Genomic DNA, 19621 nt, shown 5'->3' on the forward strand with positions numbered 1-19621 from the left:
GAGAAATTTTACAGGTGTTTTTTTACTGCTGAAATGACATAAAATAATCTTGAAGCTTTGTTTCAGGAAAGATGAGAGTTCTCTGGACATGAGGGAATCTCCAAGAATTAAGAATCTGCCATAAAAAATTAAAGATAGAAGGGAGACTAAAGAGTGTGCGACCCTTCCAGTAATCTTTACCAACCAAAGGAAATGTTATGGAAGTTTTTATGTTGGTCTTTTGTACCTACTCGTTTCATGTGGGGAAAGTAAAGAGTGTTTAGCTGTGACTTCCTTCAGTGGTAGCTGACTGATCTAATGAAGGATTGTCTCAGCAGTAAGAGCTCAGTGTGAGAATTTGTCTCACTATGTGGCACTCTTCTGTCATACAAATTGTTCTTCCATTACTTAGAATACTGTTAGGTTACACCAGGTAAAATAAGACTGTACATGGGAGTAATCATTTAATTCACAAAATTGTTGCAGGTAGTTCTGTTACAGCAAATAAACTAAGGAATGTTTTAATTCTCCAGGCAGATGTTGCTTGTAGAACCTGTGGTTTCACTACTGGCTGTGAGTGAATAAAGCTGATGGGTTTGGTTTAACTAACATGCTGTTACGTAGGGTGATCTAGGTTTTAGTCTTCCGCTGTTGACTGTCATTGCAAGAGGTCTGTTACACGAAAATGAGTGTTGCTGAGGGGAGATGAGATGATAAAAGCTGCCTGCATTCTCTTGAGTAAAGGAGTAATTCACCAACTAGAGAAACAGAAGGCAGTTTGAGTTGTAATTGAAGTTGAATTTCTGTTCAATATGTTGCTTCCAAACACATGGCTTTTCTCACGTTTTGGGCATAGCTTTGTGGGACTTTGGCAGACAAGAATATAAACTAGTAGGTTTCATAGGCATTAAAATTTATTTAATACTGCTGTCTGAGAGTGTTGTGTTCCTATAAAGGCTTAGCTGGAAGGGGGGCTGGGTCTGACCAAAAGCACAGAGCTTTTGTGTAGTTGTAAAGCAGTGCACTCAGCTCCAGTGTTAGAAGATGGGCTCTGTGAAGATGAATAACACTGGAGAATCAAGACTTGACTACATCTCTTATGTTCACTGCTATAGCGTAGGTCTATTCAGCTATTTTTTCTGCATGCTTATTTTCTTATTTTGGTTGTTCTTACCTTGTATTCTGTTCATACTAACCTCAGTTTTCTTTGATGTTCAAGTGTAGCTTTGGGGTTTTTTCTTTTTAATTTTCTTTGCTAAGAAATAAGCAGGTAGTGAGTGTGAAATGCAAGTGACTATTCTTGCTAATGATTGGCTAACCAAATATTAATAATCTTCTGCAAAATATATAGAAGCCATTGGTCTTATACGTTGAATTTTGTACCTTTAAATGTTAATTTTACTTCCCTTACAAACTGATGACATTAACCTTGCTAACGTCTTGACTTTACAATGATAAGAAGTGTGAGAAAGCATAATGTGTTCATGAGACGCATGTTGACTCACTATTAAATGATTTTTAAAACCTTTTTCAATTATAGTATAACTCTCTAAGTTCATCCTGGAGGAAGAACATATAGTTACCAATTACATGTATTTAAAATGATTAGTCAAATCCATTTTCAGGAAGTGAAATACTGGTGTGAAAGAAACCTGAAGAGAAGCCTATAGCAAATCTTCACCATTAGAAGGTTCATCCCTTTCTGGGTTCTGTTTGCTTACACTGCATAAAACACAATTTTGTTCCCCAGCAAACTGGCTATTTCCATGCTGAGCTGGAACTTGACCATGATGCTGTGATGTACTCCAGGGAATGTGTGCAATAGATGGCATAAATGGGACCAAGCAATGTTTGGTGCCTTCCAATGTCCTTCAGCTGTGTTTCGAGCTCTGTCCTGTGTTTCGAGCAGGTCTGTCCTTGGCAGTTTCAGCATTATCCCTTTTCCTAATGGTTGCTTGTCAGAAACGGCTTAAGAGGAATATGAACTGATACACACTGAGGAACATGTTACTGTAGCATGATGGTTTCCTCTCATAAACTAAAGCTTTAAAATTGAATATCTGCATATCACAGTGCAGTACAGATGAGCTGGAATTATTTCACTGCTTTCTTTCCCATCTGAGCTCTGCTAAAACTGCTGTTGCTATAGCAAAGATCCTGTGTTTCCTTTGTGGACACAGGCTGCAAACATGTTTTTACATTAAATATACATCTCATTGAAATGCATTTTATTACAGTTCTTGCTGATTTCTTACACTTTACTATAAGATTAATTTTATTTCCATAGGGCTCCATAAACATCATTGGTCTTTTAGTCAGGATCTACACGGTGATAATAAAAACATGATCATATCAACATGGTTGTACTGGAATGGAAGCCTCTTACTAATAGCAGTAAAGCAGACTTACAGTAGGATGCATCCTCTGTGGATGTCAGGATACAAAAACTTGTAAACTGTCCTTTAAAATAAATTTGCACACCTGTAATTAAAGAATGAAAAGAATTTGCCTACCTAATGTATTATGATATTGTCATTGATTTAGGCAGGACTAAGGACACTTCATGATATTGGCCCTGAAATTCGCCGAGCTATATCCTGTGACTTGCAAGATGATGAACCAGAGGAAAACAATCCAGAGGAGGAGGAAGATGTTTATAAAGTAATGTCAAAACATAGCCATGTGAATTGTTTTGTCATATAATATGAGGTTAAAGAATGAGCTTATCCCTGAATATGAAGTAACAATAATAGTAATTAAAAATTCCCTCGAATCAGCACAATATAAATATTTAATAAATGAATATATTTTCTATATACCTATACAAATGGTATTACAAGGACATTTGCATCTCATACATTTAGAAAGTAGTTCCTGTAGGGTGATTCACCTGCCCCGAATTCTTTCTCATTAATTCTTATTTTTTTCTTAAGCAAATCCTAAGAAAAGGCCTGAACCTTGTCATCTCAAATGTGGGTAGCAGCAAGGTTTAATCTGGAAGTTTCTTAACTTCTGCAGTGGTAGACAGGAAGAAGAGAACTGAATTCTGTGCAGCCACACCACAGTAGACAGAGCTGAGTATTTTAAAATTAATGCCTGGAATTACATAGAGGTCAACGAAATTTAAATGTGATTTCCCATTTCCTGTGAGGGATATTGATAAGAATCAATCAGAAAAAAAAAGTCTGCTTTCCTCTCTTAAGCTATAGATACTCAGTCTAATGGTGAGCACATAAAGTTGGTACTATAATCAGGAGTGTTCTGCAAACCATTTGTCAGCCAGCAGGAAAACTAAATGTGCCACCAGCATTTCAGAAGCAGCAGATGTAAAAGCTTGCTTTGGCAGTAATGATGTCAGAAGCCCCTTAGCTTGCTATTGCTCTTTGAAGAAAAAGGAGGATGTAGCACTGGAGACAGTGCCACAGCTACCACCAGTAGATGCTTTTCTCCGCCAACCATCATTACCTCCTGTCTTCCCTAGATTGAGCTTCAAGACAGACTGCTGTCATCCAAGATCACACCCGGCTAGACAGGGAGGATACATAACCTGGGTCAGATGTGAAAGAGAGCTGCATGCCAGTCATGACTTAGCACTGCATTCTCCCTTTCACCATCCATTACACTGTCAGGGCTGATAGTAACTCTCTTTTTTGTACCTCTGCAAAAAGAAAGAATGGGAGCACTGAAGCTGAATGTTCTCTACCTGAGATATGCTTGCAAGCTCTTGCATGGCACTCCATCCTGTCTGAGTGACACCTGTTGCAAACCAGTTCTCTGGGAGAACAGGAGAGAATTCCACCAAAGTATTCGCAGAAATTCAGCAGAAATGTCCCTTTCTGAGGAACTTGGTGCATGATCATATATGAGAATCTGTGCTTCTCCTAGATGTGGAGAAAGCTGGATGTCACATCTAGTTGTATGGAAAAAGGATAATAATCACAGTACACGTTTGATTTGACTCTGAAATACAAACATTGTCATTATCACAATCACATCTCTATCACTTGAGGAGATCCCATCTGAAGCATTGTAAAATTAGAAAGAAAAATCATGGATTATTTGAGTTGCTACTTTTTTTATGCATGTAGGAGAGATAAGTATGTTCTGTTCAGGTATTTGACATAATCTTTTCTTTCTCTTCCCCTAAAACAGAGGAATGGTGCCCTCTTTGGCAACCACATAAACCATATTAGCAGTGACAGACGAGATTCATTTCAACAGATCAATACCACACACCGTCCCTTACATGTCCAGAGGCCTTCAATTCCATCTGCAAGTGATACTGAGAAAAATATGTATCATCAGGCAGGAAATCCTGTGTACCACAATCATCACAATCACAACTCAGTAGGAAAGCAAGTTCCAAACTCAACAAATGCCAATCTCAATAATGCCAATGTGTCCAAAGTTGTTCATGGAAAACACACAAGTTTTGGAAATCATGAACATAGATCTGAAAATGGTTACCATTCATACTCCAGAACTGATCATGAGAAACGCAGAAGGCCAAGCAGTAGGAGGTAAACTTATAAATATGTATTTTCTTTTAAATAAATGAATGCATTATAAAAACACTATAAGAAAACTTATGCTACATGAAACTAATTTGTGTATTTAGCTTCATTTCTGTTGCCTACTGATATATGAAATGTATTTAAAATATAGCTCTAATGTATGGGAAATGTACATAACTTTAATAAGACTTGAAAGGAGTAGTTTTTGAAAGTGCAGTTGTTAGTTACAGCACAGACGTTGTAATCATCAATGAATTTCTCTAAACTACCTGATTTTAAAATATCTTTCTCCTCATTTTCATGGTTCACCTGGATAGAACCCGTTACTATGAAACATACATTAGGTGAGTTGGTATATTTCTACTGCAATTGAAAAGGACAAATTATGTTTTTTTTCCTTTTCTTCCTTCCTTTTCTTCCTTTCCTTTCATTCCTTCTGTACAATTTTCAAAATCAACTATGACAATGCATATGCTGAATAACTTAAGTGACAATTTCAAAGTCAAATTTTCAATTGCCTCTTCTAAAAGGATAAACTTCTGGTAAAGGTCAAAATTATTCCAGCCCTTTTAAAGTCCAGACAGGTTTGTGCAGTTTTCGACAGCCATAAAAATCACACCTAATGGCAGTCCTTATTTAAAATTGACTTGTGTAGACTGGAAAAACACTGTCTTTAGTTTTGATATTAATGTGTGCAGTTCCATTTATAGGGAACCCAAAATCTTTCCTGCTCTAATCACAGAATCATAGAATGGTTTGAGTCAGAAGAGGCTTTAAAGCTCATTCAGTTCCGACCCTAGGCCACAGGCAGGGACACCTTCCACTAGACCAGGTTGCTTCAACCACCATCCAACCTGGCCCTGAGCACTGCCAGGGATGGAGCAGCCACAGCTTCTCTGGGAAACCTGTGCAGTGCCTCAGCATCCTCACAGCAAAGAATTTATTCCTGATGTCTGATCTAAATCTACCCTCTTTTAGTTTAATGCTATTCCCCCTTGTCCTATCACTACATGTTCTTGCCCCTCTTCAACTTTCTCTATGTCTGAATATTTTCTAAGATAATTTTTAAAACAGGGTGTATTGTGTCATTTATAGTGCATTGCTGACTGTGCATTCAGTGCTAGTTTTTAATGCCTAGATCTGCGTGTGCATTTCAGACTTTTCTTGGAATATCTCAGCAAGTGCCCCTTAGTATTTTAGCCGTTTGGCAAACTTGAGGCGTTTGAGAGATGCAGTGTTTTGTCAAAGTACTCTGAGTTTATATTTTGTAAAAATGTCTTAAATGTATTTGACTTCATTGAGCATCCCCCTATTAATTATTTTCTTATTTGTACCATAAGGAAATAAAGGGAGGTCATCTTCACGAAACATGAAATAGACATTTTCTGAACCATAGTTTGACATAATTCTAACAAGAGTTTTTAATACTTGTCTTCTTTTTCTTTTTTTCTAGGAAGCATATTAAAAGAACTGTCTATATAAATCACAATATATCATTTGTGTAGATAAATATTAAAAAATCTTTGTTTGCTACTTACAGATCTGACTCTGGTGATGGACGTCGACCCACTATTTGCCGTGAAGAGCGCGCAGTTCAAGATTACTGCAATGATGATCATTATTTGGGAGAGCAGGAGTATTTTAGTGGAGAAGAATACTATGAGGAAGACAGTATGTTGTCAGGAAACAGGTGAGGATAGTTGTTAAACTGGGAAAAGTATTTTAATAAATTATGTATGTATCTGTAAAGGCTTCACTAAGCACTTACACTGAAAATTCTCTAATGAAGTTAATACTCCAAAACTGCAGCCAAGTGCAATGGTGAAGAGAAATAGTATGTGGACTAAAGATCTTTTGTATTTGATATCATGTGCTGACTCCATCAAAAGTTCTTCACCAAAGGAAAGCACAAAGTTCCTTTAACTGAGTATAAACTAGTGCATAACCAAAGAAGTGCTTCATTTTGAAATAAAATTCCACATACACTGGAAGATGGATCAAGCTCACATAGAGGAATCTTTAGAAAAGAATTTTCCTATAAGGTAAAATGAAAGGTGAAATTGATGATCCCTGGACCGAGATCATAAAGTAGTACTAGCTGGACCAATAAAGAATTGGATTACTTCCTTTTGAAAATTCTCATTTCACCTCTTTACTAATAATCCTCCTCTTGGGACCATTTTTTGTCTCCTTAGTACAAGCACACAGTCATAGTTGTCCTTGTCCTTCACATGTTTGGAACAGGTGTTTTTAATTTTTATTCATAACCTGTATGGAAATGCTATCAAGTGAATTTTAGTCAACAACATTTCTTACCAATATGTATTTCTGCATAATGGCCAAATTTGTATTAATCTGAGCCTCCTTGCTGTAACTACAGAGTTCTAGTTTTGTAACCTGGTTCCTCTCAGTTTTCAAAGTCATTTCTGTTTTCTCTGGCCAAAACTTGGAATACTATTCTAAATAATTACAGTATTTCTGTACAGTAGGGTCCAGTAGTGTATTTTAACAGCTCTTGCCTCATCCAGTGTATTTAACTCCTGTGGTCTTTGCAGTTGATATCTTAATTTCAGATTCAAAAAGAAAAAGCCTTTTGCTAAATGACAGCTTTTCTCTGCAACTTTATTTCACACAGTTTCTTAAGAAACAGACTGGGGTGGGTTTTTCTAACTCTAGAACAGTGGCTCCCAAATTAGTTTGGTTTTGAGTATTACCAGATTAGTTTGACTTGAGCACTGTACCTGTGGCTTCAGCAATAGGGCAGATCCTAACTTTGTGCTGGGACCCCTCCAGTACATAAATAATAGGTGTCAGGTTTTTCAGGGAATGTTTTGGTGCTCTTTGGGAGAAAGTCCTGATATTCCCGATTCAGTCTTCCAAATGTGAGATGGTTCCAATGTTTTCTGACTACCAACCTGTCATGGAACAAGACTTGTATTTGGTAATACTGAAAGGCTTTCTATTATGAAAAATAAAGAAATAAATAAATAAATACCTTTTTCCAAAGTATCTTACAATTTTTTTTTTCATTCCTTAATATTCACCTTTTCATATGCTGTAGAAAGATGGGTGCATTTAGATGTTGAGTAGATCATGTTCATCTTCCTTCCAAAGCTGTGGTTCTCGTCTGCTAAATTATTCAGTAACTTCTCAAAAATATCCTCTACTTCTATCAGTCTTTTCTTTTTAACTTTTAAGTCCAGCCCAGAAAAAGAGGAATTTACTGCCATTTTATCTCAGATCCATAAGTGCATATGCATAAATGCCAGACATGCTTAATTCTCTTCCTCCTCTTATACAGTCTTTCTTTGCCATCTGAATTCTGGCAAGATTGGCAGCCTGATCTGTGTTTTATTGGTTTGCATAAGAGCTAAGATTTCCCTGAAGGCTAAATTTTACAGAACTCTCAGGTCACTATATTTTTTACATTGTCAAACTGATTGCATTGATTTTTGATGCAGTCAGATAGCACCCTCCCAAGGTTTGATTTTCAATAAGAGAATTAACTAGAATGTAAAGGGTTTAAATGCATTCTCTGAGTTACTGTGCTCCCACATGGTACCCAGGTTTCACTAAGGGCATGGCAGGAGTAAGAGAAGGGTATTTTTAGTTTGTATTTTTCTCAGCACTGTACAGCTGAGTCTGTACATTTGAACCTATACTGGCAAGAATAGCTTCAGAGAAAATAGAATCTGAAAACGTTTTCACCTGAGAACTTACTATTGAACTATACTATTACAAAAGTCTATGCTTGCTATCTCAAAATCAGTTTGCATACAGAAACTGGATTTTAAACCTGAGTCATGTAATTATATAATGTAGTGTTTTGTTATCTTGCTGGAGAACCTGTGGCAATGAAAATCTTCTAGAAGAAATCTAATAGAGCAATTTACCAGAACTCACTGAAGTAACGTGTTTTTCATTGTATTTTAAATGCAGGCATATGTACGATTATCACTGTAGGTATCACTGCCATGACTCAGATTTTGAGAGACCCAAAGGTTATCATCACCCACATGGATTTTTTGAGGAAGATGATTCACAGATGTGTTATGACACAAAAAGATCTCCTAGGAGACGGCTGCTACCTCCAACACCAACACGTAAGTACATTAAGAACAATTTGGTTGGAAATATGGAAATATTTTAATGCATTCAGACACATTCCAGTTTAAAAAGGCTTCTTTTTAACTTGGATTTTAAACATGGCATTTCTTGATTACGGTTGCCAGTGGATTATTATGTGTGGCAGCGATATCTGTCCATCCTGAGAGCCATGTCAGAGAATCAATGGATCCTCACTTACAAGTCATTCTTTCTACTATCTCTTGCCTCACTCTTCTAATAATACTAAAATAACCAATTTGATTGCCAGTTTTATCTTGATTTGATAAATGAAGACAGAGCACAGTAGATGTCAGTAGTTTGCTTTGAAACTTTGATCAGAGGGTTTTAGCCTATGTGGCTGTCAGTCACACCTGCAGGTCTGCAGCTCTGCCCCAATCAGAGCCACTCTCCTCCAAGTGACTCATCTGTTGGCACTTCCCTGTTCCTTTACCAGTCACACTGCTTAATGGCATTGTGATCACTTCCATTTCCATCTTTTACCAAGTGTGAGCTTAATGATGCTTTGGTTGTGGGGTTTTTTTCCTACCTTTTGAACTACTTTTAGCTTTTGATGTGAGTTTCTCAAGCCCCTGTGGAAAAAAAGCATTATCCTGAGCTAAGCATCTTATTTCACATTCCCATTGGTACTTTGTTCTGCCATCTCAAAAACAATGCTTAATATTCTGTGTTTCTTCTGGGGAAGAAAATATTTCAATTTATAGATTGAATTAATGTTGTCAACTGATTTTTTTACCTGTTTCTTTAATTTTCATGCATTCTCCTTGGATCTTTCCCTTGGTTTCTTCTTATCTTAAGCACAATGTTATTTTGTCTGTATTTTTGAAAGCTCTCATGCTTCTTATCTTGTAATTTTGGCTTTGTATGTTCCAGGCCATACTGCAGAGATTAGCTGGGATAATCCTGTGGTGAAGCTAGGCACAGACTCAAAGCTCTTGGAATTTGGTGTCTGAGCTCTGACACTTAACAGACAGGAAGCACTTGAGGTTGTGAAGCGTAAAATAAACCTCTTCCCAAACCTCTTTCTTGTTGGTGCACAAGAAAAACCACTCAGCTCTCAGCAACATGCAGCCCAATAGTGTTCCTAAGAGAAGCTTATGCATAGCATGGTTGGCACACCTGGATCTGTTACACGTCTTTGGATGATCCTGTCTAATCAGTGCCATCCAAACCACACAATTCAGGGGCATTTCTAGAAGAGTCTCCACATTTTGGCTGCTATATGGTGAATTTACTTTCTAGTGAAAACAGAGTCCTTTCATTCTGCTAATGCTACTAGCCAGTCACAGTCCGTTTTTCTGTGGAAGTACGACTGTAAGGACCCTATGGGTAGGAAAAGGACAGGCCTTTTTTGTCTCAGACACCCTAAAGAAAATGCAGGTATAGATTTTTAAAGTCTGTTTCAGAGAAAGTGTAGTGGGATCATTATACAACATCTGAGGTACAGTCTCAGACTATTTAAAGCTATAGAAAACTGTAGTAAAAGGCCACAATGAAGTGTATCATTATATAATAAAAGAAACATTCTTCAGCAATCCTGTCAGTGCTGCATCCTCACATTTGGCACTCATCTCCTTAGAAGATGACTCCTGCTCTCTACTCTTTGGCTTTCTGACCTTAAGGGGCACAGATGGAGAAAGCAGAAAGAATGTGAGTTTTGCACTACAGAGAGTAAATAACTCAACTGGGATGAATGATAGTGAAATGTACTGAAAACTGCTAGTTCTCTTTTAGTAGCAGAAAGGGAAAAGATATCAAAGGGAAGGCTGTGAAAGGAGACTGTTTCTACAAGCTTTTCTGATAGCAGAGGAATTTTAAGCCAAAGAACTAGATGGATGCTGTATATATCCATTCCATACTTTGCAGGAGAACATGCTTTCATAAAAATCCTCTGGGGCCTTCCCTTGGAGGCATTACAAAGGAAGGGTTGGCAGCTTCCTGTGACTGCAGCCTTTGGGACTCATTTAGCTTTTCTGATAAAGTTCTGATGAGGGTATTCTGATGAGCAGACATTTCTTTAGAAGAAGCCTACACTTTCTACCTCATGTACAAGAGACTAAAATGTACTAGGTAGGAGGATATTCGATAGCCTAGGATAAGAGGACCTAGTTCTGATCTAACTTGCATATGGGTAATGTAGGAAATCCTTTGACTTACACCAGCATAAAGTCACAAGAGGCACAGTCATACCTTCTGTCATAACCATTTATTCAATGTTCAGGAACACAGCTAAGAAATGTTAGAGGCTTGGTATCTCAGCAGATTTTAAAAGAAGCTCAAACCTATTGTTTGTACCTAGTGAATGGACTGTTTGGCCTGGGGAGGAAGCGTTTGTGTTCTCATATGCAGAAAGAAAAAACAGAAATAAAAAAACAGGCAAAAAAGCAAAACCCAAAAAGTTTTAACATTGCACTGAGCAGTTTCTGCTAGCATCTGTATTCAGTCCAAGTTAGTATCACATACGGTACCTTGGCTGGGTACTATCGTTAGTATATTGAGCTAGTATATTGAGCTCTGTGTCAAGCTTTCTAGAGGTTTTTATACCAAACTCATTATACACAGCATCCGAGCAACTTTCAGAAGTGTACTGAGAATAATTGCCATGTTCTTTCAGGCTCTTTCCTGGGGAGAAGCATGTGCAAAGTGTCTTGTTTTCTTTTTATTCATTTTGGCACTGGGACTTCTTGCATCTGTTAGGAGCAGGAGTAAGGCTTCCATTCCTGTATTTGGATTTACCATAGAAGCAATGGAGACAGGAAGTTTGCATTCAGTGATCCAAACTGAATGCAAACCAAAGGTGCCTGTTTTAACGCAATGGCTCTTTAAGGACTCTTTGTTGTCAGTATCCAGCACTAAGTGTCTGGTGGTAACTATGAGGAATCTCTTAATTCTTCAGTTCTGTACACAAAATTCTTGGGGTTCGAAAAACAGAAACCAAGAATAGTTTGTGTCAGTTCCAAGAGAGCACAATTTTGTATCACTGCTTTGTACAGACAGGCTCTTTCCAGTTTTCCAGCGTGATGCTTGCAGCTGTGAGGACATACCTGGGTTCTAATTGCTGTTCAGTGTCCAGGCTTTCTTCATGCAGAAGCTAACACAGAGGAATGATACCAATGTGCTGCTTCCCATTGTTTCACCAGCTTTCACCAAGACCAGCTGAGACATTTCTACAGGCACCTTGATCAGTTTAGATTTCTGCTTTTCTCATTTTTTCATGAGTACATAACAGCACAGACCATGGCTTGTTGTCATAAGTAATGGAATAAATGCCAGGAACTGACAACATGAGTCAACTTGGGTATGATTTTCCATATTGCACATTGCCTCCAAAGAACTGGGGATTTGGTGTGTCCTGTGGGAAGTCTGGTTAATTAGAAAGAAGAGTTTAAAACCATGGGGAAGAAAGAAGAAAGTGCTTTGTAACTGTTCACAGCAGTTTACAGCAAAACTAAGGTATCTGAACCAGTCTGCTGCACAACACAAGTTTGTGCTGTGAAACAGCTGCTTCCCATTCTGTCATGTGAGGCTGTGCATACAGTTTCTACCTGGGACTGCATTTGCTCATGTGTGAATCTATCTTTTATCTGATAACCAGCTGCTTGCTTCTGTTAGCCCAACTTATTTCTTACTGGGGGATATGTTTTTATTTGTGTGGTGATTGACTCACACTGGAATTCTGGAAATAATAGACTTTGAGGAAAAGTATTTAATTTTCCTAATGGATTATGGTTTCCCTGTAGCAAATAGACGATCTTCCTTTAACTTCGAATGCCTCCGCCGGCAAAGTAGTCAAGATGACATACCACTTTCTCCTAATTTCCACCACCGCACTGCTTTACCACTTCACTTAATGCAACAGCAGGTAAACACAGACTCTTATTTACCTTGGTTTGAACTAACTGCTGAAAAAAGCATGACCAAGCATTTGAAATCACTAACTTCAAAAATTCTTCCCTTTATCAGGTCATGGCTGTTGCAGGTCTGGATTCCAGCAAAGCTCATAAACATTCACCAAGTCGTTCAACACGTTCCTGGGCTACCCCACCTGCAACCCCTCCCAACAGGGACCGTTCTCCATATTATACACCCCTAATCCAGGTCGATAGGGCTGAATCTACAGAGCATATGAATGGTAGCCTGCCTTCCTTGCACAGGAGCTCTTGGTACACAGATGACCCTGAGATTTCCTACCGAACATTTACACCAGCCAATTTAACTGTACCTAATGACTTGAGGCATAAACACAGTGACAAACAGAGGAGTGCAGACAGTTTGGTAGAAGCGGTAAGTATCACAGAAACCTCCGAAGTAGCTGAGTGTTTGTGTGCTCAGTTTTTGTGTTAAAATTAAAAAGCATCTAACTCAGTTCACATTACCTCTCTGAAATGTAGTCAAAGTGCAAAACTGTTCTTAGGTTGAGACAGGGAAACTTATTCATAGTGTCATGTAGTAAATGATTTCCATGGAATCCAGATTTTAACATCAGTGTGTCAGAGCACTGGAGAGATTTCAAAGGGGTTTGAAGTTCAAATTTTCTAGATGAGCATTGTTATGAAGTGCCCTTCTGCAGTGACTGACAGGAAAGAGATGATGCATATGCCTATTCTCCCTGTTGTTTCGAAAGAAATACTTGCCAGTTTTGGAATAATCTGAATGAATCAGTGCACTAAATGCAGAGAGGTGAATGGCAACTACAAGGATTAATTGTAGGTGTACTAAAGAATGCTAAGAATTCTCTTTTATAATAAAAAGGATTTGAAGATAAACAGTATGTTACTGTTCTTGCTTCCATCCAGCATTTCCTTTTCATTGAGATGACCTAAGCAATATGCTTTATTAGATTTTATTTGCAAAAGGGGATTCAGCATCTTTCTTGCATGTACTCTAAAGTACCAAGAACGTATAGGAATCTGGGATATATTAACTGTTATCTTCAGTATATCAGTCTGATAATTTGCGTTTATCTAAGACTACTCACAAATCTCTGAAGAAAAACATCAGATGTATTGCACTATTGGTTGCACTAGCACACAAATGATACAGTGTGGTTTGGAGCCATTTGATTGTTGATTAGATTTGATTGTTCTTATACGTACAGTTTTGCTGTGGGTTGCCGTAGTGATTCAGCAGGGGGTTTCTAGTATTTTTCACAAACGCAAAACTTTATAATGACCTGTCTGTTCTTCTGTAATTCCACTATATATCTCATTCTCTTCCCTCTATCTGCCAGGTACTTATATCTGAAGGCCTAGGAAGATATGCAAAGGACCCTAACTTTGTTTCAGCTACAAAACACGAGATTGCTGATGCATGTGATATGACTATTGATGAGATGGAAAGTGCAGCAAGTAATCTTCTCAATGGAAATATTAGCAATGGGACCGATGGGGATATGTTTCCCATTTTAAGCAGACAAGATTATGAACTTCAAGATTTTGGTACTGGCTACAGTGATGAAGAACCAGAAACGGGACGATACGAGGAAGACTTAGCTGATGAAATGATATGCATTACAAGCTTATAGTATTTAGCAAGGAAAATGATTCTAATAACAGAAAAAGTGCCTCATAGTTTTAAGACGCTAGGCACTAGCTGGAGTGAATAACCAATCAAGTTTTGTACAAGTGATGTCACACCTCAAGGAAGCCATAACCAATAAATTTATTATCTCCAGGTTGCCGAAATGTGATCAGAGCTGCAGTACATCGTCTCCTCCCACGGGATCTTCAGTTCCTCTGTAGGAATAAGGTTATTTTTAAACCAAGCAGACTGTGACAATCAGGTTTTTTGAGGGCTAGAATGGGATTCTGAGGTGTAATATCTTGCCTGTTTTTCAACCTTGTGCTGCTGTCCTTCCTAGTAGAGCAGGGTTTGAAATGAAAATGTCTGTGTAAGTTTGGCACAAAATTGGGTGGGAAATAACAAAAGATGAGTGATGACAACCAGTAATGTCATTACCTCAGTACTGAATAGCATATCAGCTACCCACTGCATATCCATTCTGATGTTGTTTTCAAACTTGCCTCCTGATTTTTTTTCTTAATGCTCTTCTAAAATACAGTTTGTCATGTTCTACCTGTTAGAGGTTGTTGGAAAAAGAAGTTATATAAAAAGTAATCTGTCATATGTAACACCAGTTTACATAGGAAATATCATTCAGATGGTCTGTTTTATGACTATCACGTTAAGGGCAAAATATACTGGAATAAATGCATTCTTACTAATGCACTTGCAACCAGGTTATAGTAGAATTAGATAAGATAGTTTGCTAAAAATTATATAGTAGAAATTATTGTAAATGACTTGTAATATACAACGATTTGTATTTGTAAAGAGATGTTCTATATTTTGTAATTATTGTACTGTAATTGAACTGCAGCAATATTTATGGACCCTGATTATTGTAACCCCCACAGAATTCTAGATAGAAGTATTTTTACTTGGAATATATAGATCTATAGCATAAATATGTAAATAGAGCCACCTCTCTCAGTGTAAATCTCTTCTTGGGATAAAGTGTCAAGTTTGAACTTGGCAACAAAAGAGATTTTTTTTTATTACCTAATTGAGTCAAATGAATCTCTCTGTGTAAGGGGTGCATAGTTGACTATTTACAATCTTACACTTGGAAAGGTAAAATATTTAAGTTATTTATCATTTTGATTGAAAAACAAGCTCTAATTTTATTTTTTATTAATTTCATGGTAAAAATAAGTATTAAAATCATTAAAAAATTGGGAAGTTCATGCCAGGATATTACTGGTCAATTTGTTTTGACTAAGTATGTTACCGACTTTGACAGGAAGCATCTTGGGCAGAAATTTATTTCACAGGTAAAGGAAAATGCTTTACTTCAGTAGTACTTAACTCTGCTTGGAAAGAGAAGAAATATGATAAAACAATTCTTCACAGAACCAAAAACACTATTGCCTCTATCTTTCTGTTGTTCTATGTGTCCTGTTTCAAAGATTTATTTTTATGCAAATGAGAGGGCTGAGATATTGTTCACAATGCAGTAAAACCCTGAAATGACTTTGAGGCTGAAATGTCCTTGGAGGAAAATCAAAAAACACTGAAAGCTACTGTCTATTTTGTTAGCACTGGATAACAAAGACTTGTTCTAACAAGTTATCTTATCAGGTTTTACCTGTAGTTCACATGCTAGATAGCAATCCAGTTCACATTTTTATAAATGTGATGTTTAAAACATGTCAATAAATGTTTTGTACATAATGACAGTTTCCTATGAATAACTTACAGACTTCCTCTGAAATCATTCTTATTTCAAATGCCAGGATAAGAACATAAAGGTTTGTAAATTATTTCTTGACCTACATCATTTTGTATTAAAACAAATGCAAAATGTTCTTCAAAATAAAACTGTGTAATAATTTTATTATACCTGGGACTCCTTTTACTAATAGATTTTCACCGAGAAGCTCCAAAGGTAAAACTCTGTTTGCACTGTGTGGAGAACGGAAGAGAATGTGTGGTATATAGTTGTCAGACTACATTATCATAGTGTGCCAGTCTTTTATGAATGATTGCTGTTAACCACACATATATGAAGCGATTACAGTGTTCCTACAAAGAAAGGGTACTATTACTCCCCTACTATCTAGGTACTTATTATTTCCTTAGTTCCATTGCTTCCTGGGGAAGCAATGAGGAAAATCTGACTAAAATCACCTAAAATGTCAAAACAAATCTTTCATGCTGTCTGCCATCAAACACTTGGGTAGGTTATGCAGTAGTAAGTCACCCTGTTACTCTTTCCCACCTTACAGGAACAAACTTTGAGAGACCAGAATAGAGCCTTCTGGATCTGGTGTCACTCTGGAATAAGTAGTTTTCACTTCCACCTATTGTGGTGTACCCACTTCTGAAAACCGCCTTTCAAGCAACTGAAATTGAACACTAAAAAGTGAGGAGGAAAAAAGGTTACTTAACTGCATGGACTTCTGATAGCACATCTAATTCGGCAAATCTTGCTGAATGACAATCATTTTTCTGGCAAGACACAAATCATTATGCTGACTTCACTGTATTTTCTTGCCAGTACGGTTAGTCTCAGCTTTCAGTAGTTTGATGAGAGACTCTTTAGGGCAGATATGCTATTTTATGAGCAAATAGTCCTTAAAAAAACCCAAATAATGAAAGAAGCTGAGTTACAAACCATGTTCTATATAATGAAGGTTTAAGGGAAAACATACATCTATATAGATACATAGCATACTTGTGCAATTTTATTACTGAAGTATATGGAAAAACGTAATCAATATACTCACAATTACATGGTAATTATCATCCTTAGAATACTACTAATGATAAGTACTCAATACAAAAACTAGATATAATCTCAGCAATTACAGTGTATTTCATGAGTTTCCAGAATTGTTTATATATGTATATAATGACAGAAAATGTTAGTAAAGAATTAAACATTGCTAAGTCTTTTACAGTGAAGCGAATTCACTGAACAAGTGAATATGTAAAATACATTCTCATTTGAACAGTGCCTCATTTTTAGAGTTTGTATGACAGAAGAATAGAGACTAAAAACTGTAACACTGTAATAAGATACATTTGGGTTCTCTCTGCAATACCTTTATGTTTTAACTATCATTTTTAAAAAAGTATAAATGGTTTTACCAGTCCTCAAAGTATGTTTTGTATGTTTATTTTATAGCAAATGCACATTCCAAGCCCCCTTTCCAGTTCTCCAGTGTTTACATAGCTGCCTCATTTGGTTGCAGCCTAATTGAAATAAGACGCTTGGAAAGGATCTTAAGCTGCAGAAACATCAAAAATTATGGTGTACAAAACCGTGAGTGGCATTACATGAATTAAATGTAATTCAGTTTTACAAATGCTGCTATTTTCCGCTGCTTTTTAAAAGCATCTTGAACTGAAATATGTGTACAAAAGAAACACTTTGGTCACTTTTCTTTCTTAATGTCTCCAGGCAGAGACCTCCACCTGTGTCTGAAGCATCTACAGCAAGCTATTACCATGGAAATGCTGGTGTGCTCACTTGCAAGTCTGTTGCTGGTTCAGGCCACGCTGGCAGATCTTGTAACTTCCAAATTCTTACATCAAACAGCTTTTACAGTTAACTGGTTTTGAATACATTATATAGTATCATCTCTGCATTTACATAAAATATATCTGGGTAGAACTGGGAATAATATTCAATTGCATACTGTACTGTTTTGTTAAATAAGTAAAACTGTGGAATTATGAGCCTGTATTCTGCAGTCCAGTATGATGTAAAAGATGGTTAATTTTACCTAGCAGAATGTCAGTGCTCCACAGAACATATCAGAATTTCTTGTACCTGTTCTAAGTATCCCTTAGCAGACTTGACTCTGCTAGAAGTAAGAACGATTTTAACAGGAATTCACTATCAGCAACCAGGTACAATGTAAGAGAAACCAATGGTAGCATGATGCAATCTATAGCTTTTCCCTGGGCACCAAAGCTTTCAAATATGCATGCTATTTCTTTAGCACTGCATCAAGGGAATGTCGTGTGAAGCCTCAACATTCTATAGCAGTGAGACCTAAATTAATAAAGCAACTGCAGTTCACAGCAATGAAAATATTCAAGTGTTTAGAAAGGAAGGAATCTGCATGGTGTCTATGTATGTTTAGAACTTCAAGAAAAGATGTTGATGTTTCAGAAATAATGCCTGATCATCTGATTTCAGAATGGGGCAATGTGTACCTGAACAGAGACACACATGAAGTTTGGCATGTATATCTAACCTTGCTATGTCCTCATCTTTTTAGAATTTGACATAATGGCAGGGGATACCCCTGTGTGTGTGTGTTCAGAGATAAGTTATGCAAAACAGTGGCTAGTTAATTCTCTGCAGTTGCATAGTAACAATTCCTATCCTGCATGCCTAGAATAGAAATTCAAGTTGTACATCTGCAAAAGCAGGAACTTCGTCCCCTCTCAACTGCACAAGACTGTGGTAAGTCTCACCAGTATATATTACTCTGAGTATCCCAATACTTTGTATTCAAATGACACTAAGATACCTACTGAATACCTTTAAGTGAAAATCTCAAAAGCACAGGTGCTGAATAAAAACTATTTACCGTAAACAAGGGCACCATTCACAGTACCTGCTTTCCTCAGATGCATAGCTGTATGAGTGTCCTAAGTTTAGCAGTAGCAGTTAATTTTTCTCCTTCTTAGTAGCTGGGGCAGTGCTATGTTTTGACTTTCAGCCTGGGAACAGAGCTGGTAACACTGATGTTTTTCAGTTGTTGCTAAGTAATGCTTACTCTGACCAAGGACTTTGTGAGTCTCATGTTCTGCCAGGCAGGAGGGGGGGCCGGGAGGAAGCAGAGACAGGACACCTGACCCAAACTAGCCAAAGAGGTATTCCATACCACAGCACGTCATGCCCAGGGAGGTAACTGGGAGTTCCTGGGAAGAGCTTGCTCTCTTCCAGGTTGGGCTCATTTCAATGGGTGGTATCGTATTCTCTTCCCTTGTTATTTCTTTTATCATTATTATTATTGGTGGTAGCAGTAGTGATTTGTGTTATATCTTCATTACCAGACTGTTCTTATCTCAACCTGTGGGAGTTACATTCTTTTGATTCTCTTCCCCATCCCTCTGGGAGGAGGTGGGGGAAGAAATGAAAGACTGGGGGGAGTGAGAGAGAGACTGTGGTTGGATTTTAAACCACAACAATGAGATTGTCTCATTAACAGTTATTCAATCACCTATAACTTAAAATATTCTCACTCTTCCCCTCATTCCAAAAGAATGCATCACATACATAGATAGAAAGGTTTTACCTGTCTCCTTTTGTAGCATAGTTCACTGCTGTCATCTTCCATCCTCACAAATTTTGTCTTTATGCAGATGCTCCAATGAATTAAGTCCTTTCCCTCTGTTAGCAGCAGGGCTTCCAACCCAGCACCAGGTAGAAGTATCTGCCTTAAACATCTGCAGTTGTCCTTCTAGCCACACCTGAGCCAGCA

The 19621-nt window shown here is 37.4% G+C and overlaps 1 protein-coding gene across 1 annotated transcript in view; it reads left to right on the forward strand.

Annotated features, from left to right (window-relative positions):
- Window positions 1–16019, forward strand: part of CACNA1D (calcium voltage-gated channel subunit alpha1 D) — a 184457-nt gene extending 168438 nt beyond the window's left edge. The window contains exons 43-50 of the mRNA XM_005145815.2: window positions 2524–2640; window positions 4132–4499; window positions 4811–4837; window positions 6034–6183; window positions 8433–8596; window positions 12359–12480; window positions 12582–12902; window positions 13849–16019. Coding sequence (XP_005145872.1) covers window positions 2524–2640; window positions 4132–4499; window positions 4811–4837; window positions 6034–6183; window positions 8433–8596; window positions 12359–12480; window positions 12582–12902; window positions 13849–14142 — 1563 coding nt within the window. The 3' untranslated portion in view covers window positions 14143–16019. The remainder of the gene's footprint in view (window positions 1–2523; window positions 2641–4131; window positions 4500–4810; window positions 4838–6033; window positions 6184–8432; window positions 8597–12358; window positions 12481–12581; window positions 12903–13848) is intronic.
- Window positions 16020–19621: the final 3602 nt, after the last annotated feature.

This window comes from Melopsittacus undulatus, chromosome 9 (assembly GCF_012275295.1).
Source record: "Melopsittacus undulatus isolate bMelUnd1 chromosome 9, bMelUnd1.mat.Z, whole genome shotgun sequence".
Taxonomy (NCBI): Eukaryota; Metazoa; Chordata; class Aves; order Psittaciformes; family Psittaculidae; genus Melopsittacus; species Melopsittacus undulatus.